The sequence below is a fragment of the Littorina saxatilis genome, linkage group LG14 (genome assembly GCF_037325665.1).
Source record: "Littorina saxatilis isolate snail1 linkage group LG14, US_GU_Lsax_2.0, whole genome shotgun sequence".
NCBI lineage: Eukaryota > Metazoa > Mollusca > Gastropoda > Littorinimorpha > Littorinidae > Littorina > Littorina saxatilis.
The window spans coordinates 45,399,749-45,427,576 of NC_090258.1; the positions used below are offsets into that span (position 1 = coordinate 45,399,749).

The 27,828-nt window shown below is 43.2% G+C and overlaps 1 protein-coding gene across 8 annotated transcripts in view; it reads right to left on the minus strand.

Moving 5' to 3' along the window:
• Positions 1-27,206, minus strand: part of LOC138947874 (N-chimaerin-like) — a 55,503-nt gene extending 28,297 nt beyond the window's left edge. The window contains exons 1-6 of one of the 8 annotated variants that reach the window (XM_070319440.1): positions 27,039-27,206; positions 13,553-13,594; positions 13,169-13,224; positions 5,230-5,261; positions 2,499-2,609; positions 1,261-1,579 (exon numbers count right to left, since the gene is read on the minus strand). In XM_070319440.1, the coding sequence (XP_070175541.1) occupies positions 1,261-1,579; positions 2,499-2,609; positions 5,230-5,261; positions 13,169-13,224; positions 13,553-13,594; positions 27,039-27,045 (567 nt within the window). In that variant the 5' untranslated portion in view covers positions 27,046-27,206. Of the gene's footprint in view, positions 1-1,260; positions 1,580-2,498; positions 2,610-5,229; positions 5,262-5,697; positions 5,755-13,168; positions 13,225-13,552; positions 16,245-27,038 lie in introns of those variants that run through there. The other 7 variants (XM_070319439.1, XM_070319438.1, XM_070319436.1 and 4 more) reach the window with 7 other exon arrangements.
• Positions 27,207-27,828: the final 622 nt, after the last annotated feature.

The window sequence follows — 27,828 nt, forward strand, 5'->3', positions numbered from 1 at the left end:
CTCCTATGAGGAGAAGGGGTAAAGAGGACAAACACATAATGCCAGTCATATCAGAGACTCTCTATTACTCCTATGAGGAGAAGGGGTAAAGAGGACAAGCACATAATGCCAGTCATATCAGAGACTATCTATTACTCCTATGAGGAGAAGGGGTAAAGAGGACAAACACATAATGCCAGTCATATCAGAGACTCTCTATTACTCCTATGAGAAGGGGTAAAGAGGACAAACACATAATGCCAGTCATATCAGAGACTATCTATTACTCCTATGAGGAGAAGGGGTAAAGAGGACAAACACATAATGCCAGTCATATCAGAGACTCTCTATTACTCCTATGAGAAGGGGTAAAGAGGACAAACACATAATGCCTTTAATGTCATACACAGTGGGCCAGGTAGCCAAGTGCAAGGCCTTTAATGTCATACACAGTGGGCCAGGTAGCCAAGTGCAAGGCCTTTAATGTCATACACAGTGGGCCAGGTAGCCAAGTGCAAGGCCTTTAATGTCATACACAGTGGGCCAGGTAGCCAAGTGCAAGGCCTTTAATGTCATACACAGTGGGCCAGGTAGCCAAGTGCAAGGCCTTTAATGTCATAGAAAGTTTGAATGAATGTTCAGGGAATGAATGCTTTAGCTGGGCTACAAATATGGGTGCAATAAGTTTTTGGCAGAGTTCAATCCAAAAAGGAAGACAACCTGACTCTCCACACCGTGTGCATTCTCACAACTGTCGTTCGCAGCAGTCAGAGTTGGGTTAACCCTAACCCTTACCAGTCAGAATTGGTTAACACTAACCCTAACAACCTGACTCTCCACACCGTCTGCATTCTCACAACTGTCGTTCGCAGCAGTCAGAGTTGGGTTAACCCTAACCCTTACCAGTCAGAATTGGTTAACACTAACCCTAACAACCTGACTCTCCACACCGTGTGCATTCTCACAACTGTCGTTGGCAGCAGAGTCAGAGTTGGGTTAACCCTAACCCTTACCAGTCAGAATTGGTTAACACTAACCCTAACAAACTGACTCTCCACACCGTCTGCATTCTCACAACTGTCGTTGGCAGCAGAGTCAGAGTTGGGTTAACCCTAACCCTTACCAGTCAGAATTGGTTAACACAAACCCTAACAAACTGACTCACCAAACCGTCTGCAGTCCCAGAACTGTCGTTGGCAGCAGAGTCAGAGTTGGGTTAACCCTAACCCTTACCAGTCAGAATTGGTTAACACTAACCCTAACCCTAACAAACTGACTCACCAAACCGTCTGCAGTCCCAGAACTGTCGTTGGCAGCAGAGTCGGAGTTTGGACTGACGCCATGACGGCGATTGGTGCCGGCACCCCTGACCCTCAGCGTCTTGTCGTGACGCAGACGACACTGGTTGTAGGCCATGTAGGGGGACTCAGCGTAGGTCGACTCGCTCGACAGCTGCTTGATGTAATCCGCTGCCCGCAGCTCGATGTAGAAGTGAATGAGTCCATCTGCCACCAGGTCGTACACCGTGTCGAACCGCTTCTCCCCGACAAAGTGCTGGCCATCGTAGTACAGCTTGAAGTTCTTGGTTTCCTCGTTAAACCTGCACACATCATAATACAGCTTGAAGTTCTTGGTTTCCTCGTTAAACCTGCACACATCATTATACATCTATTTATACCCTCTTACTATTGTTGCACTCAACTGATGGCTAAGGTGAAGGCATCGGGTGCTTGCTCACTGTTACAGACCAGGAAACATCCCCCCTCCCCCTGCCAGACTATTGTTGCATGGACCTGATGGCCAAGGTGAAGGCTTGGGGTGCTCGCTCACTGTTACAGCCAAGAAAACATCACCCCCACCCCCCCCCCCCCCCTCCCCCTGCCAGACTATTGTTGCATGGACCTGATGGCCAAGGTGAAGGCTTGGGGTGCTCGCTCACTGTTACAGCCAAGAAAACATCACCCCCACCCCCCCACCCCCTCCCCAGACTATTGTTGCACGCACCTGATGGCCAAGGTGAAGGCTTAGGGTGCTCGCTCACTGTTACAGCCAAAAAAACATCACCCCCACCCCGCCCCCCCCCCCCCCCCCAGACTATTGTTGCACGCACCTGATGGCCAAGGTGAAGGCTTAGGGTGCTCGCTCACTGTTACAGCCAAGAAAACATCCCCCCCACCCCCCACCCCCCCCCCCCCCAGACTATTGTTGCACGCACCTGATGGCCAAGGTGAAGGCTTAGGGTGCTCGCTCACTGTTACAGCCAAGAAAACATCACCCCCACCCCCCCCCCCCCCCCCCCCCCCAGACTATTGTTGCACGCACCTGATGGCCAAGGTGAAGGCTTAGGGTGCTCGCTCACTGTTACAGCCAAGAAAACATCACCCCCCCCCCCCCCCCCCCCCCCCCCCCCAGACTATTGTTGCACGCACCTGATGGCCAAGGTGAAGGCTTAGGGTGCTCGCTCACTGTTACAGCCAAGAAAACATCACCCCCACCCCCCACCCTATTGTTGCACGCACCTGATGGCCAAGGTGAAGGCATCGGGTGCTCGCTCACTTTTGCGGACCAGGTAACATCCGTCTTCCACCAGGAGGCTGTCCGCCCCAGAACGGCTAACGTTGCCATGGAATCTGACACGCAAACACAAGATAACATGACAACCCCAGAACGGCTTACGTTGCCATGGAATCTGACACACAAACACAACATAACAACACATTCAAAGTCATCAGTAAACATGTGTGTCTGTCAGTATGTATGCAAGTGTGTACCTGTGTCTGTGTGCATGATAACGTGTGTTCACCTGTCTGTTTATTTGTGTGTGTCTGTGTGTATCTGTGTGCATGACAACATGTGTGTTCACCTGTCTGTTTATTTGTGTGTGTCTGTGTGTATCTGTGTGCATGACAACATGTGTGTTCACCTGTCTGTTTATTTGTGTGTGTCTGTGTGTATCTGTGTGCATGACAACATGTGTGTTCACCTGTCTGTTTATTTGTGTGTGTCTGTGTGTATCTGTGTGCATGACAACATGTGTGTTCACCGGTCTGTTTGTCTGTGTGTTCACCTGTCTGTTTGTCTGTGTGTTCACCTGTCTGTTTATCTGTGTGTTCACCTGTCTGTTTATCTGTTTGTTCTCCTGTCTGTTTATCAGTGTGTATCAGTGTATTTTTGCATGATAACATACATGTGTGTTCACCTGTCTGTTTGCCTGTGTGTATTTGTGTCTATGTCTGTGTGCATGACAACATGTGTGTTAATGTATCTGTATCTATGTCTGTGTGCATGACAACATGTGTGTTAATGATTGTATCTGTTTGTATCTGTAACTATGTCTGTGTGCATGACAACATGTGTGTTAATGTGTCTGTTTGTATCTGTAACTATGTCTGTGTGCATGACAACATGTGTGTTAATGTGTCTGTTTGTATCTGTAACTATGTCTGTGTGCATGACAACATGTGTGTTAAGGTGTCTGTTTGTATCTGTATCTATGTCTGTGTGCATGACAACATGTGTGTTAATGTGTCTGTATCTATGTCTGTGTGCATGACAACATGTGTGTTAATGTATCTGTATCTATGTCTGTGTGCATGACAACATGTGTGTTAAGGTGTCTGTTTGTATCTGTATCTATGTCTGTGTGCATGACAACATGTGTGTTAATGTGTCTGTTTGTATCTGTATCTATGTCTGTGTGCATGACAACATGTGTGTTAATGTGTCTGTTTGTATCTGTAACTATGTCTGTGTGCATGACAACATGTGTGTTAATGTATCTGTATCTATGTCTGTGTGCATGACAACATGTGTGTTAATGTGTCTGTATCTATGTCTGTGTGCATGACAACATGTGTGTTAATGTGTCTGTAACTATGTCTGTGTGCATGACAACATGTGTGTTAATGTGTCTGTATCTGTAACTATGTCTGTGTGCATGACAACATGTGTGTTAATGTATCTGTATCTATGTCTGTGTGCATGACAACATGTGTGTTAATGTGTCTGTATCTATGTCTGTGTGCATGACAACATGTGTGTTAATGTGTCTGTAACTATGTCTGTGTGCATGACAACATGTGTGTTAATGTGTCTGTATCTGTAACTATGTCTGTGTGCATGACAACATGTGTGTTAATGTATCTGTATCTATGTCTGTGTGCATGACAACATGTGTGTTAATGTGTCTGTTTGTATCTGTAACTATGTCTGTGTGCATGACAACATGTGTGTTAATGTGTCTGTTTGTATCTGTATCTATGTCTGTGTGCATGACAACATGTGTGTTAATGTGTCTGTTTGTATCTGTATCTATGTCTGTGTGCATGACAACATGTGTGTTAAGGTGTCTGTTTGTATCTGTATCTATGTCTGTGTGCATGACAACATGTGTGTTAATGTGTCTGTTTGTATCTGTGTCTATGTCTGTGTGCATGACAACATGTGTGTTAATGTGTCTGTTTGTATCTGTAACTATGTCTGTGTGCATGACAACATGTGTGTTAATGTGGCTGTTGTATCTGTAACTATGTCCACATGCATGACAACATGTGTTCATCTGTCTGTTTGGCAGTGTGTATCTGTAACTATGTCTGTGTGCATGACATGTGTTCATCTGTCTGTTTGGCAGTGTGTATCTGTAACTATGTCTGTGTGCATGACAACATGTGTGTTCGTCTGTCTGTTTGCCAGTTAGTGTCTGAGTGTATCGGTATCTATGTCTGTGTGCATGACAACATGTGTGTTCACCCGTCTGTTTGTACATGTGTCTATGTCTGTGTGCGTGATAACATATGTGTTTGAGTCTCTGTGTGTATTTTTAGCTATATAGGTCTGCGTGCATGACAACATGTGTGTTCACCCGTCTGTTTGTACATGTGTCTATGTCTGTGTGCGTGATAACATATGTGTTTGAGTCTCTGTGTGTTTTTGCGCCTATGTCTGTGTACATGACAACATGTGTGTTCACCTACAGTCTGTTTGTGTCTGGGTCTATGTCTGTGTGCGTGATAACACAAGTGTTAATTTATGTGTCGGGGTGTTTGTATGTTATTGTCTGTGTGCGTGATACCATATGTGTTTAAGTCTCTGTGTGTATTTTTAGCTATATAGGTCTGCGTGCATGACAACATGTGTGTTCATCTGCCTTTTTGTATATATATATATATGTGTCTATGTCTGCGTGCATGACAACATGTGTGTTCATCTGTCTGTTTGCCAGTGTGTATACATGACTTTGCATTGACTTACTCATTTCCATAAAATTCAGGCTTGTTAGGAACCTGCAAAATAAAGAGACAGTTTAAGCTCCTGTCAATGCAGGAGTGGTGGCAGCTGTTGTCAGAAGCATGCTGACTTTGACACATTAAAAAAACCTTTTGTGAAATGGGAATATTGTTCATTGCCACTGATGCAATTATCACAGAACAGCACGGAGTATTTGATATGTCTGACAGCTGGGTGAGTTTTCACACAGTAAAAAGCATTGAAAAAAATGTTAGCGAATTTAATATAAACATGTTGCATTGCAGATTAAAAAAAGATGCAAAAGAGCGAACATGCTCAAATACGCAAAAATCCTAAAGATGGATGTACTTCTGCAAACAAAGAACACACACCTCTCACTGGCAAGCTACAAAGTACAATGAATGTAATTCTGACACACACTACACAGAATGGTTCTGACACACACATGTATACAAACACACCCATACAGACCTCTCGCTGGCACGCTACACAGAATGGTTCTGACACACACATACAAACACACCCATACAGACCTCTCACTGGCACGCTACACAGAATGGTTCCGACACACACATGTATACAAACACACCCATACAGACCTCTCACTGGCACGCTACACAGAATGGTTCTGACACACACATGTATACAAACACACCCATACAGACCCCTCGCTGGCACAGTCTACACAGAATGGTTCTGACACACACATACAAACACACCCATACAGACCTCTCGCTGGCACACTACACAGAATGGTTCTGACACACAGATGTATACAAACACACCCATACAGACCTCTCGCTGGCACACTACACAGAATGGTTCTGACACACACCCATACAGACCTCTCACTGGCACGCTACACAGAATGGTTCTGACACACACATGTATACAAACACACCCATACAGACCTCTCACTGGCACACTACACAGAATGGTTCTGACACACACATGTATACAAACACACCCATACAGACCTCTCGCTGGCACACTACACAGAATGGTTCTGACACACACATACAAACACACCCATACAGACCTCTCACTGGCACACTACACAGAATGGTTCTCGTTTGTTTGCTTAACGCCCAGCCGACCACGAAGGGCCATATCAGGGCGGTGCTGCTTTGACATATAACGTGCGCCACACACAGGACAGAAGTCGCAGCACAGGCTTCATGTCTCACCCAGTCACTTTATTCTGACACCGGACCAACCAGTCCTAGCACTAACCCCATAATGCCAGACGCCAGGCGGAGCAGCCACTATATTGCCAATTTTAAAGTCTTAGGTATGACCCGGCCGGGCACAGAATGGTTCTGACACACACATGTATACAAACACACCCATGCAGACCTCTCACTGGCACACTACACAGAATGGTTCTGACGCACACATAAAAACACACCTGTCACGATCTAGTGACATAGACCAAGAAAGTGTCACTCAGTAGGGTGCCTTCTCTTGGTCAATTGCGACTGAAAGCGCCTGTGCGTGAGTCCGGGCTATACAGCAGAGTTTTGCTGACAGCGCGACCATTGATGGTTTGTGCCGCACGTTTTTTGGGGGATAATTTTGCTTGGCGAGGCAGAATTGTCGATAGCTGAACTTGTTATGTGACAAGGTTAGTCACGTGTTATTGTCAAGGTTGTCTGTCTAAGACACGGTAACTTGGCACTTGACACCCAGCGGCAGAAGAAGAAGGATCGAATACACAGTTTCTAGAGTATGATGGATTTCACCGAATAGGATATTCGCCACTCTAGGGGAACTTCCACGAGTTATCACCTTCTCACTGCCACATGTTTTGCTGAGGACGAGTCGTCAAATCTTTCCTTCGTCGTGCGAGGGTCTTCGCATAAGTATTCGACAAGGGGTTTCTGGATGTTGTTGTCACTGTTGACGAACAGAGGCCATTCCAGGGAGGAAGCGGGTTTTGCTTCCATGAGAGTGCTACATTCATAGGCTGTTTGAGGTAATAAATCATTATTTAACGCTGTTGACGAGTCTGTGTTTGTGGAATGAAATACTCTCTGTTGTTCTCTCCAGGTTAGCGCATAATTTGCTCTCTGTGACGCTAAAATACTAATCTGTATATGGTTTTTGCAGATAGGGAGAGAAAGACGAAAAGACGGCTGTTTTGTTGTTGTGAAAAGTCCATTAATTTTGTGCAGGCCCACGTGCTCGATGAGATATGTAAAGATGACATGTTTAAAGGTGGAGGGTGAGGGGTAGCTGACATGTTTAGTGCACCGATGCTTTCTGTTTGCAGCCTTCGTTTTCCTAACTTCTGTTCGGCTGCCTTCTGCGGGACCACGCTAACCAGCACACCGGCTAACCAGCGAACCGGCTAACCAGCGAACCAGCGAACCGGCTAACCAGCTAACCAGCGACTGGGTGCGGCGCCTTATGCCTCCACAGTTCCCTGCTTCGTCACCACGCTAACCAGCACTTCATTCGACGGAGCAGTTGTGGAGGCTAAAAGACTAATTACAGGACGTCCACCCAGTGGCGAAAGAAAGCTAAGTGCACCATGTCTTATGCACCCCGTTGACCACCGTTGTCTTTTATGTTATCTGTGATTATACTCGAGTAGGGACGACGTGGGGTGTGTGACACCTGCATGAACTAGCACTTTTGGAGCAGAACAGTCGTATTTTCTTATCTTTACACGGGATCAGCGTGTTACTATAATTTTCTATTTTCTAACTGGCATTTTGTCAGTGACCATTGGTTTTTACGCTTTGTGAACGTAAAAGTACATATTTTGAGTGAAGTCTCGAGGGAGGTGGCGAGTTTTTTTACATAAACAGGCGTCTGAAACTTATACTTTTGTTGTCTCTATTAAATTGTATGACTGCGAGAGTGGATCGTGGTGTGGTTAGTTGGTTAGTAGTAACTAACCATTTCATAATCACCTTAAGTGATATAGTGAAACGTGACAACACCCATACAGACCTCTCGCTGGCACGCTACACAGAATGGTTCTGATACACACATACATACAAACACACCCATACAGACCTCTCACTGGCACGCTACACAGAATGGTTCTGACACACACATGTATATGTCGTATCCATTCTGTACAATTTCCGCATTATGTACAATGAGCAGCATATCCAATGAGCAAGACCATAAAGTTGCACATTGTATACAATGTGCACCGAGTGAGCAAGATTGTTGAATGACGTTCAAGCTACACTGATATATGAATCATAGTGAATGGTAAACCGTAAAGTGTTCAAATAACAATGCTTGTTATGTTTAAGCATTGTTTTAATTTTCATTTTGCTAAAACTAAACAGTGTATTAAGAATTTAATTATTGTAAATTAAAGGGGCAAAAAACAGCTAAAAACAACTGTGTTTTAAAAAATTCTTTGATGCATAGGAACCACTTTAGTGAAACCGCACATTGATAGCGCTGTTAGTTTGGCTGGAAATAAAATTTAACTTTGTAGTGGAAGTAGAATGACGTCATATTTTTTTAATTTTAAAACGGCCGTAACTCGCTTCAAATTTGACCAATATGCATGCGGTTTTTTTTTTTGCTTTCGGCGTTTTGAACTGGCGTGCATGTGATAAGAAAAAGAATGGAACGAAAAATCCAAAACAATTTTTTCAAAAAAATATTCAAAATCTTTTCTTTTTTAAAAATATATTTTTTGTTACATTTACCTAGAGTAAAGAGTAAAGAGTAAGCAATCTCTTTTTGGCCCGAAAACATGAAACGACAGCAACCTGTTGACTGCCTCTTAAATTAAACAATAAAAACAAATACAACACTCGCACACACACATAACATTCGATCATAATAACGCTCACATTGTCATTTCATGCTAAAAGTAAGAGATAGAAACAACAACGTCAGCTAATGAGAGCGTCGTTTTTACCGCCTTTCACACTTTTTCTATTTGTGAGTAAAGGGTTCAAATAACGATCTTGCAAACTACGTGCGATTTTGACCAAATAGGACTGAACCGAACTCGTGTTTGAAATTGTTTGGATTGTCTGTCCATTCTCTTTCTTTCAGTATTTTAGTTTCGGTGTCAGTGTCAGTCTGCGGCCCGGCGATAGAACGCCACCACCATGGATCAAACGAATGTTATGTGTGTGTGCGTGTGTTGAAACAACATTGTTTGTTGTATTTGTTTTTATTGTTTAATTAATTCACAATAATTAAATTCCTAATGCACTGTATAGTTTTAGCGAAATGAGAATTAAAACAATGCTTAAACATAACAAACATCGTTATTTGAACACTTTACTCACACAATTATTCCATTCAACCATTCACTATGATTCATATATCAGTGTAGCTTGAACGCCATTCAACAATCTTGCTCACTCGGTGCACATTGTATACAATGTGCAAGATATGCTGCTCATTGTACATAATGCGCAAATTGTACAGAATGGATACGACATATACAAACACACCCATACAGACCTCTCGCTGGCACGCTACACAGAATGATTCTGACACACACATACATTCAAACACACCCATACAGACCTCTCACTGGCACGCTACACAGAATGGTTCTGACACACACATGTATACATGCAACACACCCATACAGACCTCTCACTGGCACACTACACAGAATGGTTCTGACACACACATGTATACAAACACACCCATACAGACCTCTCACTGGCACACTACACAGAATGGTTCTGACACACACATGTATACATGCAACACACCCATACAGACCTCTCACTGGCACACTACACAGAATGGTTCTGACACACACATGTATACATGCAACACACCCATACAGACCTCTCGCTGGCACGCTACACAGAATGGTTCTGACACACACATGTATACATGCAACACACCCATACAGACCTCTCACTGGCACACTACACAGAATGGTTCTGACACACACATGTATACATGCAACACACCCATACAGACCTCTCGCTGGCACGCTACACAGAATGGTTCTGACACACACATGTATACATGCAACACACCCATACAGACCTCTCACTGGCACACTACACAGAATGGTTCTGACACACACATGTATACATGCAACACACCCATACAGACCTCTCACTGGCACACTACACAGAATGGTTCTGACACACACATACAAACACACCCATACACACGCTACATTCTTGTGCTGTGCTCTGTGAGAGGTGTTTTCTTTGTGTTTAATATTATTTTGTTTGGACCTAGCTATTGATGTGTACATTGTTGTTAAACAGTTGTTTGTTGTATGTTTATCAGGGTCTGCTAGTGTGTGATAGGGTTCGTGTCCGTCTGTAGATGTTAGTTTCTTTGTTAGTCCTGTGTTGACAACTCTTCGACAAGCGCTTAGAACTGTACCCACGGAATACGCGCTATATAGCTTCATATTGATTGATACAGACCTCTCGCTGGCACACTACACAGAATGGTTCTGACACACACATGTATGGTCAGGAATCTGTCAAGGTGTCCAAATGCAAAAATCCTGTTCTGGATACTTTTTACTTTGTATTTTGTTCTGTTTTTAAATGACTACAATATAAACAATACAGTTATGAAGTATTCCTCATGCAGATTCTATCCATACCAAAATTATGTCTGTCAGTCGTCTGGATGCTGAGAAAATTGACTTTGTTCAAGAAAAAAAAAGCACCTTTTTGGGCACACAAGGCGTTACACGAAACGCATGGTACATTGGGCATTGAATAACCAAGTTACTGATAAGGGTATCATCTCAATCTAATTTTTAATAGGTCCAGAAATGGATGGAGAAACATATGTTAGATTAATGAACGTTTGATCTGAACATAGGTTTTGGATTTTGAGCGTTCTTTTTTAGCTGGTCAGTACGTTACATTTGGTGTAAATAATCATGAAAAAAGGGAAACTATCTTAAAAAAATGTTTCTGGTCGAACTTACTTAAAAATCATTGCAGAGGAAGGTCATTAGGTATGATGATTGTATTTTTTTTTTAAATTGAGCGAAAAAGTTGTGGTTGTTGTAATTTAATTGTACTTCTAAGTTAAAAATATGCGTTTGGTGTAAATGAAATTGTATCTACTTGCCCAAACAAGTTTTGTCACAGTCTTTAAATAATGCCATAATACTCAAAAGTGTGTGTTTTCTTATACCTCAGACACCTGGTAGTTAAACTATGGTCACAGGATTCCTAGTGCTTGCACCTGTTGGCTTGTAGAGAGACTTAAGTGAGGCCATCTGACAAGGGTGTAAATGTAACGTACATACTGAGAATACTTGCACCTGTTGGCTTGTAGAGAGACTTAAGTGAGGCCTTCTGACAAGGGTGTAAATGTAACGTACATACTGAGAATACTTGCACCTGTTGGCTTGTAGAGAGACTTAAGTGAGGCCTTCTGACAAGGGTGTAAATGTAACGTACATACTGACAATACTTGCACCTGTTGGCTTGTAGAGAGACTTAAGTGAGGCCATCTGACAAGGGTGTAAATGTAACGTACATACTGAGAATACTTGCACCTGTTGGCTTGTAGAGAGACTTAAGTGAGGCCTTCTGACAAGGGTGTAAATGTAACGTACATACTGAGAGTGCTTGCACCTGTTGGCTTGTAGAGAGACTTAAGTGAGGCCTTCTGACAAGGGTGTAAATGTAACGTACATACTGAAAGTACTTGAAAATGACAATGAATTTGTTTTAGAGACAGAAGATAACTTATCAGTGCTTAAGAACAACCAGCAAGACCAAACCTTTGTTTCAACATGAAAACAAGCACACTGAATGACAAAATTTACCTCAGAAGGACCACTGTTGGGACATTTTGGTGTAAAGTAACATACATCACCTTGTTTTTTTACTGAGACCATATGCAGCTCATAATAATGCTAAAAACAGCACATAACAGTCTGTTGAGGGTTTATGAGCTAAATAAAAGAGAAATTACCCTTCAAATGGACCTGCACATCTTCGGAGCCTTCTGTATGTTACTTTACACCATCCTTTTGTGTAAAGATGTACACACAACCAAAAAGGCACAACCATTAATTTAACCCTTTATTTTGACTTGAGACAGGTAGCTAAAATAGAACAAACAAGTTAGAAATACTGTTTAACTGATGTGAGCATAGCCCATTAAATGTAAATTTAGTACCTTGTACTTGCTGTTTGGTGTAAAGTAACGTACAGATCATGGGTAAAATTAACATTTGGTACTGTAGTGGAGTACCAACCTGACTATTCTATCGTGAAAAGGATTTGTTACGATTTCTTGTTTGTAACTCAAAAAACTGCGGACCAAAATAGTGTAAAAATATTTAAAGAGGGTGATTTATTAATAATTTCTACACCGCTGACCGTGCTTTTTTCAAATTACATAATAACCTGATGATTGAGGTTAAGGTTTGCAAAACAAATGACATGAAAATTTACTGGAACCTTTTCTGCACTTCCATAGAGAATTTCATTGTTTTAAAAACAGTGTAAATAGGTAAATGTTGAATTGTATGTTTGATTCTGGGCTTTGGTGTAAAGTAACTAACGGATAAATGATTTTGCTTATATTGAGACAGGAGAAACTTTTTTCAAGTGTTGCTTTAGTACAGATCAACTCTACATTCAGCCATCAAGCCATTGGATAGTGAAACAGTTGCCTAAAGCTGAACCTAAGGAAATGACAGCACCTTGAAATTATGTTATGGTGTAAATGTAACATTATCATTTGTGCTTTATCTGCAAATATTTGATAAACCAAACACTTGACTGGAAAATAAAATGCTGCAATTGAAGGACAGGAATACCGAGATGTTTATTCATGTAAATTTAAGGAGGTTTAAACAAGTCTAAAAATTGTAACACTTTTTAGACTCCTTGACAGATTCTTGGCCGTATACAAACACACCCATACAGACCTCTCACTGGCATGCTACACAGAATGGTTCTGACACACACATGTATACAAACACACCCATACAGACCTCTCGCTGGCACGCTACACAGAATGGTTTGGGCGCCTCCTGCTGCAAGCCATACACTGAAAATAGAAATCATTGTTCATTGTCAGAGTAGCGACCCAAAGTTGACAATAGTCTACAGGCTTCACAAACACTAAAGTACACAGACACACTATCACCTGACACACTCACATCATCACACACAAACACACTAAAGTACACACACACACTCACATCATCACACACAAACACACTAAAGTACACAGACACACTATCACCTGACACACTCACATCATCACACACAAACACACTAATGTTAACAGACACACTATCAGACACGCCCCCCCCCCCCCTCCCCCCCCACTCAAAGTCAAACACACGTGAAATACTACATGCATGTATACTCACAATAGGTATTCCAGGGGGGCAGCTGTTGAGAGTCCCTCTCATCTGCAAGCACAGAGATATAATCGTAAGAATGGCGCACACGTGCTCGAGACCGAGCAGCAAAGTCCACGGTGCTGAAAGACTTGACGTCAAGGGATAGTCTGCTGTTCATCTTTCTGATTTCTCCGTGAGATTCACCTGGAATTGTTATATCTTAACACCCAGGAAAAGACAACTGTTCATCTTTCTGATTTCTCCGTGAGATTCACCTGGAATTGTTATATATCTTAACTCCCAGAGAAAGACAACTGTTCATCACTGTGATCTATTCGAATGTCTGCCGTTATTCTTTCTGATCTCTCCGTGAGATCCACCTGGAATTGTTATATATCTTAACGCCCAGAGAAAGACAACTGTTCATCACTGTGATCTATTCGAATGTCTGACGTTATTCTTTCTGATCTCTCCGTGAGATCCACCTGAAACTGTTATATATCTTAACGGCCAGTTCATCGCTGTGATCTTAACGGCCAGTTCATCGCTGTGATCTATTCCATGTGATTCACCTGAAACTGTTATATCTTAACGGCCAGTTCATCGCTGTGATCTATTCCATGTGATTCACCTGAAACTGTTATATCTTAACGGCCAGTTCATCGCTGTGATCTATTCCATGTGATTCACCTGAAACTGTTATATCTCAACGGCCAGTTCATCGCTGTGATCTATTCCATGTGATTCACCTGAAACTGTTATATATCTTAACGGCCAGTTCATCGCTGTGATCTATTCCATGTGATTCACCTGAAACTGTTATATCTCAACGGCCAGTTCATCGCTGTGATCTATTCCATGTGATTCACCTGAAACTGTTATATATCTTAACGGCCAGTTCATCGCTGTGATCTATTCCATGTGATTCACCTAAAATTGTTGGTCTCTCCATGAGATTCACCTTGTTATGTTAAATCTTAACGTCCAGAGAAAGACAGCTGTACATCATGTTGATCTCTCCATGAGATTCAACTTGTTATGTTAAATATTAACACCTTGGAAGAAAAAGCTGGGTTTGACAGGAAATCCACAGCATGGCGGCACATTAAGTCACAACAGCTTAGTGTACAACAACAGACTTGACACCAGAGATGAAAGTTCTACACTACACCGTGGCGGTACTTCAAGTCACAACAGCTTAGTGTACAACAACAGCTAAGTGTACAACAACAGACTTGACACCAGAGATGAAAGTTCTACACTACACCGTGGCGGCACATCAAGTCACAACAGCTTAGTGTACAACAACAGACTTGACACCAGAGATGAAAGTTCTACACTACACCGTGGCGGCACATCAAGTCACAACAGCTTAGTGTACAACAACAGCTAAGTGTACAACAACAGACTTGACACCAGAGATGAAAGTTCTACACTACACCGTGGCGGCACATCAAGTCACAACAGCTTAGTGTACAACAACAGCTTAGTGTACAACAACAGACTTGACACCAGAGATGAAAGTTCTACACTACACCGTGGCGGCACATCAAGTCACAACAGCTTAGTGTACAACAACAGCTTAGTGTACAACAACAGACTTGACACCAGAGATGAAAGTTCTACACTACACCGTGGCGGTACTTCAAGTCACAACAGCTTAGTGTACAACAACAGCTTAGTGTACAACAACAGACTTGACACCAGAGATGAAAGTTCTACACTACACCGTGGCGGCACATCAAGTCACAACAGCTTAGTGTACAACAACAGCTTAGTGTACAACAACAGCTTAGTGTACAACAACAGACTTGACACCAGAGATGAAAGTTCTACACTACACCGTGGCGGTACATCAAGTCACAACAGCTTAGTGTACAACAACAGCTTAGTGTACAACAACAGACTTGACACCAGAGATGAAAGTTTTACACTACACCATGGCGGCACATCAAGTCACAACAGCTTAGTGTACAACAACAGCTTAGTGTACAACAACAGACTTGACACCAGAGATGAAAGTTCTACATTACACCGTGGCGGCACATCAAGTCACAACAGCTTAGTGTACAACAACAGACTTGACACCAGAGATGAAAGTTCTACACTACACCGTGGCGGCACATCAAGTCACAACAGCTTAGTGTACAACAACAGCTTACTGTACAACAACAGACTTGACACCAGAGATGAAAGTTCTACACTACACCGTGGCGGTACTTCAAGTCACAACAGCTAAGTGTACAACAACAGACTTGACACCAGAGATGAAAGTTCTTCACTACACAACCACACACGATTAATACTGAACAACTCAGACGCAAACAACAACAGTGAGTGATCAGTATCTTGCGTTTCCAATTGCAGCCACTGGGTGGATTTAAAAGTGATTGGTTTTTTTTTATAGTCCATGCAACCTGTCCACTTGGAGCCTAAATCCTTGCAGTATGACGAACCACAACAGTAAATTAGTATCCTGCATTCCAATGTGTCAAACGCAGCCACTGGGATGGTTAGTTATTGTTTTTAACATCCCTACAACTCATCCACTCTGCATGAAAAAACAACAGCCAAGTGCACAAAATGGATTATACAGCTCAAAGGAAAAGGCCCACAAGGACCGGGTTTCCTTTTAACTCAGTCCCAACACACAGCAACAAGGAACTAGAGACACTGAGCCACAGACAGTGCGGGCCTCGTATCACTTCCTCCTTCAAACAAGTTACTGCCGCATTCACTCCACACCCACCACTGCCCAGGAAGGTGGGGATAAAGAAACAGGAAGCAAATCACAATCAAGGTCAGCAATATCCGTGATAAACCCAAACTATGCCAATCCAGGCTGTTTGAATCTAACATGACGCCATAGTTCTCATACTAATGCTAATCTGTTTGAATCTAACATGATGTCACTGTTCTTATACCAGCCATTTAACCCAAACTATGCCAATATGTTTGACTCTAACATTTTGTCATTGTTCCAATGCACAGACCAGAGTAAAAACTCACTCATGTCAATCTGTTTGAATCTATCATGTATTGGTCTGATTCTAATGCAAATGGGTTTAAATCTAACATGATGTCAACGTTCTGATATGCAAGTCTGTTTCAATCTAACATGATATCTTTGTTTTGATCCTAATGCAAATCTGTTTGATTCACCAACATCATGTTATCGTTCTGATACTAATGCAAATCTGTGTCAATACATTTAACAGGATGCCAATGGTTTAATTAATGCACAGACCACAGTAAAACCCTTCTTATGCACATACATTTAATGCACAGACCAGAGTAAAAACCCTACTCAGGCATATAATCGGGTTAAATCTAACAAGATGCCAGTGTTCCCCTTACATTTAATGCACAGACCAGAGTAAAAACTCTACTCAGGCATATAATCGGGTTAAATCTAACAAGATGCCAGTGTTCCACTTACATTTAATGCACAGACCAGAGTAAAAACCCTACTCAGGCATATTATCGGGTTAAATCTAGCAAGATGCCAGTGTTCCACTTACATTTCATGCACAGACCAGAGTAAAAACCCTACTCAGACATATTATCGGGTTAAATCTAGCTAACAAGATGCCAGTGTTCCACCTACATTTAATGCACAGACCAGAGTAAAAACCCTACTCAGGCATATTAGCTGGTTAAATCTAGCAAGATGCCAGTGTTCCACTTACATTTAATGCACAGACCAGAGTAAAAACCCTACTCAGGCATATTAGCTGGTTAAATCTAGCAAGATGCCAGTGTTCCACTTACATTTAATGCACAGACCAGAGTAAAAACCCTACTCAGGCATATTAGCTGGTTAAATCTAGCTAACAAGATCCCAGTGTTTTAGTTTCACTCATACTTAATACACAGATTAGAGTAACACCCTTCTCAGGCATATAATCTTGTTGAATCTAACAAGATGTCAACGTTCAAATGCTCAGAATGTTTTCCAACCAGTGAAGTCACCTGGCTGGCTATAGTGGGAGGGTTACTTTAGATAATATGTTTTTTGGAAAGTTCGTTTTATTTGCAGCTACAGTTCGGAAAACGAAAAATGGCTAAACCCAACCACCTAAGAATCTTTCTTTCTTTCTTTATTTGGTGTTTAACGTCGTTTTCAACCACGAAGGTTATATCGCGACGGGGGAAGGGGGAAAATGGGATAGAGCCACTTGTCAATTGTTTCTTGTTCACAAAAGCACTAATCAAAAATTTGCTCCAGGGGCTTGCAACGTAGTACAATATATATGACCTTACTGGGAGAATGCAAGTTTCCAGTACAAAGGACTAACATTTCTTACATACTGCTTGACTAAAATCTTTACGAAAATTGACTATATTCTATACAAGAAACACTTAACAAGGGTAAAAGGAGAAACACAATCCGTTAGTCGCCTCTTACCACATGCTGGGGAGCATCGGGTAAATTCTTCCCCCTAGCCCGCGGGGGGTTCGTTGAAAAACAAACATGTACTAAATACAAACCTTACTCATTCCCACAATTATGAATTTAAGCTGTACATGGTTTCAAAGAGACACATTTTGTTTTGAATGGGGGACACTTTCCGTGAAGTTGGCGACAACGCTTTGTTCACACCTGGCGTCAGCGCGCTATCAGTATAGCCGAATATACGGCGTTGAAACTACTCACAATCAAAAGGTTTAAACCTGCAAATGATATTAAGATGCTCTTTTTAATTTGCCTTGTATATTCTTTTAAATTTAACATGTGTATGTTTCATTTCTTGGAACTGTTCAAATGTTTTACACTGAAAACCAAAGTCGATTACTTGCCTCTTTATGATTTATTTTAGCCCATTGAATTACCTCACAACTACAAGCACAAGCAGATAATGACGTCATTTTAAGTGGCACACACATGTACATGAATGCCTTCCCTTTCGAATGATTTACAGTTATAGAATTTCTGTCAAGCGGTTTAAGTTTTATGTCCGTTTCACTAACCCAATTAACCCTCTAAACGAGAATAGTAACGCCAAAGAAGCAAAACATACACACAAACCAACGTTTTTCTCACCGGTGGTTTGGAATATTGCACCACGACTTTAGATTTAGTGTTGTGGTGTTAAAATCTACCAGAAAAATGTGTTTGCTAACGTGACGCCAAAAAGTAACCAAAACGGTCCTCAGCCGGCCGACTGACTAGTGTAAAATGTCACCTATGCCAGTATCTCAGCTTCTGATGTAATCTGAGCTTTTTTCATTCTATATATTCCCAATGTATGTATGCAGGTGCGTGTGTGTACAGTCTGTCCATAAAGGGCTGACGCACAAAAAAGTTCCTTCCTTGTCTCTGTTTTTCAGAACAGCACGATTTTTCCCTTACAACCCCAGAACTTTTTGGACCCTTCAAAAATATTCTGATTAAAATAAAAAGGACAAAATTGGAGTTTGCAAACTTTGCAAGTAAAGTCACCCTTTCTTCGACATCCAAGGAACATAGTAACCCTAACCCTAAAGACAAGTACGACTGTGTAAATGAGGATAGAAAAAAACTTCATTCAAAAAAGAAGAAAAAAAACCTACCAACCACACTTTTACATTGTCAAATTGGGTCTAAATATCTAAACATAGACGAGAAATCGAGATGAGGGTGGTGGTGTATGTGAATGTGTGTGTAGAACAATTCAGAGAAAACTACTGGACCGATCTTCATGAAACTTCACATGCAAGTTTCTGGGTATGATATCCCTGGAATTTTGTTCTTCCATTTTTTCGATAAATGTCTTTGATAACGTCATGACTCATATCCGGCTTTTGAGGCGGCACTGTCAAACCCTAACCGAAAGCCCGATGGAGGGCCAAAATAAATGGTGGCATAACCCTAGCAATACTAGCATGGCCAATCAGAACTAGGCTGTTCGAGGGCCAGATAAATGGTGGCGTAACCCTAGCATGGCCAATCAGAATTAGGCTGTTGGGGGGCCAGATAAATGGTGGCGTAACCCTAGCATGGCCAATCAGAACTAGGCTGTTGGGGGGCCAGAATAAATGGTGGCGTATCCCTAGCATGGCCAATCAGAACTAGGCTGTTCGAGGGCCAGATAAATGGTGGCGTAACCCTAGCATGGCCAATCAGAACTAGGCTGTTGGGGGGCCAGATAAATGGTGGCGTAACCCTAGCATGGCCAATCAGAACTAGGCTGTTGGGGGGCCAGAATAAATGGTGGCGTATCCCTAGCATGGCCAATCAGAACTAGGCTGTTCGAGGGCCAGATAAATGGTGGTGTAACTCTAGCATGGCCAATCAGAACTAGGCTGTTGGAGGACCAGAATAAATGGTGGTGTAACCCTAGCATGGCCAATCAGAACTAGGCTGTTCGAGGGCCAGATAAATGGTGGTGTAACTCTAGCATGGCCAATCAGAACTAGGCTGTTGGAGGACCAGATAAATGGTGGTGTAACCCTAGCATGGCCAATCAGAACTAGGCTGTTGGGGGGCCAGATAAATGGTGGTGTAACTCTAGCATGGCCAATCAGAACTAGGCTGTTGGAGGACCAGATAAATGGTGGTGTAACTCTAGCATGGCCAATCAGAACTAGGCTGTTGGAGGACCAGATAAATGGTGGTGTAACCCTAGCATGGCCAATCAGAACTAGGCTGTTGGAGGGCCAGATAAATGGTGGTGTAACCCTAGCATGGCCAATCAGAACTAGGCTGTTGGAGGGCCAGATAAATGGTGGTGTAACTCTAGCATGGCCAATCAGAACTAGGCTGTTGGAGGGCCAGATAAATGGTGGTGTAACTCTAGCATGGCCAATCAGAACTAGGCTGTTGGAGGACCAGATAAATGGTGGTGTAACTCTAGCATGGCCAATCAGAACTAGGCTGTTGGAGGACCAGATAAATGGTGGTGTAACTCTAGCATGGCCAATCAGAACTAGGCTGTTGGAGGACCAGATAAATGGTGGTGTAACTCTAGCATGGCCAATCAGAACTAGGCTGTTGGAGGACCAGATAAATGGTGGTGTAACCCTAGCATGGCCAATCAGAACTAGGCTGTTCGAGGGCCAGATAAATGGTGGTGTAACTCTAGCATGGCCAATCAGAACTAGGCTGTTGGAGGACCAGAATAAATGGTGGTGTAACCATAGCATGGCCAATCAGAACTAGGCTGTTCGAGGGCCAGATAAATGGTGGCGTAACCCTAGCATGGCCAATCAGAACTAGGCTGTTGGAGGACCAGAATAAATGGTGGTGTAACCCTAGCATGGCCAATCAGAACTAGGCTGTTCGAGGGCCAGATAAATGGTGGCGTAACCCTAGCATGGCCAATCAGAACTAGGCTGTTGGAGGACCAGAATAAATGGTGGTGTAACTCTAGCATGGCCAATCAGAACTAGGCTGTTGGAGGACCAGATAAATGGTGGTGTAACCCTAGCATGGCCAATCAGAACTAGGCTGTTGGAGGACCAGATAAATGGTGGTGTAACCCTAGCATGGCCAATCAGAACTAGGCTGTTGGAGGACCAGATAAATGGTGGTGTAACCCTAGCATGGCCAATCAGAACTAGGCTGTTGGAGGACCAGATAAATGGTGGTGTAACCCTAGCATGGCCAATCAGAACTAGGCTGTTGGAGGACCAGATAAATGGTGGCGTAACCCTAGCATGGCCAATCAGAACTAGGCTGTTGGAGGACCAGATAAATGGTGGTGTAACCCTAGCATGGCCAATCAGAACTAGGCTGTTGGAGGGCCAGATAAATGGTGGTGTAACCCTAGCATGGCCAATCAGAACTAGGCTGTTGGAGGACCAGATAAATGGTGGTGTAACCCTAGCATGGCCAATCAGAACTAGGCTGTTGGGGGGCCAGATAAATGGTGGTGTAACTCTAGCATGGCCAATCAGAACTAGGCTGTTGGGGGGCCAGATAAATGGTGGTGTAACTCTAGCATGGCCAATCAGAACTAGGCTGTTCGAGGGCCAGATAAATGGTGGTGTAACCCTAGCATGGCCAATCAGAACTAGGCTGTTGGGGGGCCAGATAAATGGTGGTGTAACCCTAGCATGGCCAATCAGAACTAGGCTGTTGGAGGGCCAGATAAATGGTGGTGTAACCCTAGCATGGCCAATCAGAACTAGGCTGTTGGGGGGCCAGAATAAATGGTGGGGTATCCCTGGCAACACTAGCATGGCCAATCAGAACTAGACTGTTGGAGGGCCAGAATAAATGGTGGCGTATCCCTAGCATGGCCAATCAGAACTAGGCTGTTCGAGGGCCAGATAAATGGTGGTGTAACTCTAGCATGGCCAATCAGAACTAGGCTGTTGGAGGACCAGAATAAACGGTGGCGTAACCCAAGCAATACTAGCATGGCCAATCAGAACTAGGCTGTTGGGGGGCCAGAATAAATGGTGGCGTAACCCTAGCATGGCTGAGCAGTCACAGAAGGAGTCACAGCAGCAATCGTGTAATACTGCTAATAATAGGTCCCAGTATAAATTCCCTTTTGAGGTATGCCAATAAGTATTCAATAAAGACAGTGACCAAACAAAATACATTTCTGCTCTGCATTATATATATAATGGGGTAATGTGGAACCACACCTTGAGATCCAGTGCAAAGCAGAAGAGACCTTGTAGCATCGATGACCACTCTGGTCCTGAACCACACCTTGATATCCAGTGCAAAGCAGAAGAGACCTTGTAGCATCGATGACCACTCTGGTCCTGAACCACACCTTGATATCCAGTGCAAAGCAGAAGAGACCTAGCATCGATGACCACTCTGGTCCTGAACCACACCTTCAGATCCAGTGCAAAGCAGAAGAGACCTAGCATCGATGACCACTCTGGTCCTAAGCCACACCTTGAGATCCAGTGCAAAGCAGAAGAGACCTAGCATCAATGAGCACTAGATCTAGTACTGAACCACACCTTGATATGTAGCACAAAGCAGAAGAGACCTACTCACCTAGCATCGTTGAGGAGAGGGGTTCACTAGTCCGAGGGTCCACTAGTCCGAGGGTTCACTATAGACGCTTGAACAAAGGATATTCAATTTGATTTGTTTTTATTTTGTGTGTGTATGTGTGCGTGGATGTGCGTGCGTGTGTTTTTCACTGCTGTGGGAACCAAATCGAAGAATATTCTCATAAAAACACTGAGTTGTTTTCATTCAAAAAGATAATGTGGTGTTTTATATTTTGACTGAAGAAATCTCAGACTATTTCCCCCAAGAAACTTAGTTATTTATATTTTGACTGAAGAAAGGATATTAAATTTATCAGGATACCGCCCCAACTGGACAATTACGTAATCGAACTGCCTGCAGTTTTTAGTCATATTATATAGCACCTTGGGTTTCCTTTTGCCCGTGAGGGTCAATTAGTTATCCCACCGACCTGAATTATGCAGAGGATCGAGCCTGGGTTGTACGACAGCCTCACACATAATTTCATTGAAATCTGTTCTCAAACATCGGATATCTATTTGCGGACAGACACACACACACACACAGACAGACAGACACAGTGGTTGTTTCCCTTCATTTAGACAGAAGGGGTCCAAGTTACTCTAACTCATCCCCTGTTGGTGCAGCCAATCACTGTAGTTGTTTCCCTTCATTTAGACAGAAGGGGTCCAAGTTACTCTAACTCATCCCCTGTCGGTGCAGCCAATCACTGTAGTTGTTTCCCTTTATTTAGACAGAAGGGGTCCAAGTTACTCTACCTCATCCCCTGTCGGTGCAGCTAATCACTGTAGTTGTTTCCCTTCATTTAGACAGAAGGGGTCCAAGTTACTCTAACTCATCCCCTGTCGGTGCAGCTAATCACTGTAGTTGTTTCCCTTCATTTAGACAGAAGGGGTCCAAGTTACTCTACCTCATCCCCTGTTGGTGCAGCTAATCACTGTAGTTGTTTCCCTTTATTTAGACAGAAGGGGTCCAAGTTACTCTAACTCAACCCCTGTCGGTGCAGCCAATCACTGTAGTTGTTTCCCTTCATTTAGACAGAAGGGGTCCAAGTTACTCTACCTCATCCCCTGTCGGTGCAGCTAATCACTGTAGTTGTTTCCCTTCATTTAGACAGAAGGGGTCCAAGTTACTCTAACTCATCCCCTGTTGGTGCAACCAATCACTGTAGTTGTTTCCCTTCATTTAGGGTTAGGGTTAGACAGAAGGGGTCCAAGTTACTCTAACTCATCCCCTGTCGGTGCAACCAATCACTGTAGTTGTTTCCCTTCATCTAGACAGAAGGGGTCCAAGTTACTCTAACTCATCCCCTGTCGGTGCAGCCAATCACTGTAGTTGTTTCCCTTCATTTAGACAGAAGGGGTCCAAGTTACTCTAACTCATCCCCTGTCGGTGCAGCCAATCACTGTAGTTGTTTCCCTTCATTTAGACAGAAGGGGTCCAAGTTACTCTAACTCATCCCCTGTTGGTGCAGCTAATCACTGTAGTTGTTTCCCTTCATTTAGACAGAAGGGGTCCAAGTTACTCTAACTCATCCCCTGTCGGTGCAGCTAATCACTGTAGTTGTTTCCCTTTATTTAGACAGAAGGGGTCCAAGTTACTCTAACTCATCCCCTGTTGGTGCAACCAATCACTGTAGTTGTTTCCCTTCATCTAGACAGAAGGGGTCCAAGTTACTCTAACTCATCCCCTGTCGGTGCAGCTAATCACTGTAGTTGTTTCCCTTCATTTAGACAGAAGGGGTCCAAGTTACTCTAACTCATCCCCTGTCGGTGCAACCAATCACTGTAGTTGTTTCCCTTCATTTAGACAGAAGGGGTCCAAGTTACTCTAACTCATCCCCTGTCGGTGCAACCAATCACTGTAGTTGTTTCCCTTTATTTAGACAGAAGGGGTCCAAGTTACTCTAACTCATCCCCTGTCGGTGCAGCTAATCACTGTAGTTGTTTCCCTTCATTTAGACAGAAGGGGTCCAAGTTACTCTAACTCATCCCCTGTCGGTGCAACCAATCACTGTAGTTGTTTCCCTTCATTTAGACAGAAGGGGTCCAAGTTACTCTAACTCATCCCCTGTTGGTGCAACCAATCACTGTAGTTGTTTCCCTTCATCTAGACAGAAGGGGTCCAAGTTACTCTAACTCATCCCCTGTCGGTGCAGCTAATCACTGTAGTTGTTTCCCTTCATCTAGACAGAAGGGGTCCAAGTTACTCTAACTCATCCCCTGTCGGTGCAGCTAATCACTGTAGTTGTTTCCCTTCATTTAGACAGAAGGGGTCCAAGTTACTCTAACTCATCCCCTGTCGGTGCAGCCAATCACTGTAGTTGTTTCCCTTCATTTAGACAGAAGGGGTCCAAGTTACTCTAACTCATCCCCTGTCGGTGCAGCTAATCACTGTAGTTGTTTCCCTTTATTTAGACAGAAGGGGTCCAAGTTACTCTAACTCATCCCCTGTTGGTGCAGCTAATCACTGTAGTTGTTTCCCTTCATTTAGACAGAAGGGGTCCAAGTTACTCTAACTCATCCCCTGTTGGTGCAGCTAATCACTGTAGTTGTTTCCCTTCATTTAGACAGAAGGGGTCCAAGTTACTCTAACTCATCCCCTGTTGGTGCAGCTAATCACTGTAGTTGTTTGCCCTGTGTACAGGGAATGACCCTGGTGTAGTCCTTTGTTTCACTTTGATAAGACTGAAGTATTGCACGCCGCCTGGAACAAACGCACACTTTACCTCACTATACAGCAGAAGTTAGATCATGACACATGTTTAAACAGCATGCAGACAGCACAGCGATTCCTTGTCATGCTGCCACATCATTAAAATGCAACACGGTAGGTAGGCTGACGGTGAAGCTGTCGCAACAGTTTGGTTATTAGGGTTCATAAGTTGTGACTAAAGTTAACTTGCTAATTTCCTTGCACTTTTGTGTGAATGTCTGTGTCGGCACTTTTCTAGATTAACAAACTTTGGGTACTAACATTACTTTTCATATGAACATCTCAAGAGACTTGACAAACATACAGGAACTGCAGCCGGGTGCATTCCATGCATACAGCGAAAACCTCTTCTGCCTCATTTAGCCAATTCTCCTACGCCTGACATTCCCTCTCTCTATGGCACAGTCACCCAAACCTACACACCTATATCTACGTATATTATATACACACAGTCATTTGACACTTCATTAACCCTAACACCGCTCAGAAAAAACTATAGCTGTATACATGTGTGCATGTACTTACAGTCATTCATGGTTCACAACTCGGCTCAAACAAACTGTATGAAATGTATACGTATACACTGTATAATACAGTCATTCGTGGCTCACAACTCGGCTCAAACAAACAAGTTGTATGCAATGTATACACTGTATAATACAGTCATTTGGGGCTCAAAACATATAATGTATCCATGGCCCACAGAAACAATTTGACTATTGTATAAAACGTATAGGTATACATTCATTCATGGCTCAAATTCAAAACATGTTCCAGAGAATTAGGTTTTATCAAATTTTTTCTAAATATTTACAGTCATTGCTGGTTCTAAACACGGCTCAGATAAACAAGTTGTATAAAATGTATACGTATACGGTACAATGTATACACTAATAGTCATTCATGAAAACAGGGCTCAGATCAGATAAACAAGTTGTATAAAATGTATGTATACGGTAAAGTATACACTAATACAGTCATTCATGAAAACAGGGCTCAGATAAAGAAGTTGCATAAAATGCTTTCGTTTAGTATACAGTCATTCATGGTTCAAAACCTGGTTACTGGTGTGTTTTCTTTTTAGTCATTCATGGTTCAAAACACGGCTCAGAGAAACAAGTTGTATACATGTACACACCGTCAGTCATGGTTCAAAACACGGCTCAGAGAAACAAGTTGTATACATGTACACACCGTCAGTCATGGTTCAAAACACGGCTCAGAGAAACAAGTTGTATACATGTACACACCGTCAGTCATGGTTCAAAACACGGCTCAGACAAACAAGTTGTATACATGTACACACCGTCAGTCATGGTTCAAAACACGGCTCAGACAAACAAGTTGTATACATGTACACACCGTCAGTCATGGTTCAAAACACGGCTCAGACAAACAAGTTGTATACATGTACACACCGTCAGTCATGGTTCAAAACACGGCTCAGAGTTCTAAACAAGTTGTATACATGTACACACCGTCAGTCATGGTTCAAAACACGGCTCAGAGAAACAAGTTGTATACATGTACACACCGTCAGTCATGGTTCAAAACACGGCTCAGGCAAACAAGTTGTGGACCGAGTTTAATTTCGATCGGTAGCAGTTGTCAAAACCAGAAAGGAAGCGAGTGCTCCCATCACAATTACTTCGCCTGCTGCAGGCATCGGACTCCGTCAGCACCGGTGTGCAACTGCCAGAACCATAATTAGCAAAACGCATCCTCTTGGCACCGCGGCCACAGCAGCTAACAACACACTTGCGAAAGAGGAACAAAAGCGCCGAGTTAGACTTTGCAGACCACACACAACTTCCAAACATCGTAGCAACTTGTAACAGAAAGAACCCCTCTTACCTTGCATGTTTTTGGCTTATTGTTGGATCCAAGCCTGTGGTCAGCTAAATTGTCCAGGGAAGAGTTTCACTGGCCATTTCGGATGGGATCAGCCGTGTACACTTAATCAATCACTCGCCAGCCCGATAGTTCGCACACTGAGTCAGTGCATGTGCCTGCTTCCGCCATCTGGGGAGCGCAATGTGAACAAGGGAAGCTACTCAGGTTTTTAAAAAGAGTGCAGGGGTTGCGTCCCATGAATGTATTTCGTTTTCGTACAGTTGGTTATCTTTCATTCTGGCTTTTTTCTTGTGTGTGTGTGTGTGTGTGTGTGTGTGTGTGTGACGGGGTGTGTGTGTGTGTGTGTGTGTGTGTGTGTGTGTGTGTGTGTGACGGGGTGTGTGTTTGAATGTGTGTGTGTGTGTGTGTTTGAATGTCAGTATGTGTATGTGTTGTAGCGGGAGAGCCCTACTAGCTCAGAGTTGCAGGTACTCAGTGACCCTACCTTCCTTCTACTGAGTCACCCCCACCTTTCCTGTAGATACCCCCATCCCCTCCCTTACAGCCAGCCCACAGCGATCACAGAGGATACTGAGTCTTTGAGAGGGTATAAAAGCGTACAACCGCCTCGTATTTTGTCTGGATGTCCCAAATAGATTCTTACTCTGGGGACAAAAATAGAAATTTAGCATAGCATAGTCTCGTCAGTCAGCGCTGAATAAGTGCTTGCTCTCTTTCCCTCGTTAGGCCAAAAAAAAAATAGGTCTGTTCAGTACGGTAACCCGACCGACCCTAGTTTTTTCGCGCGACC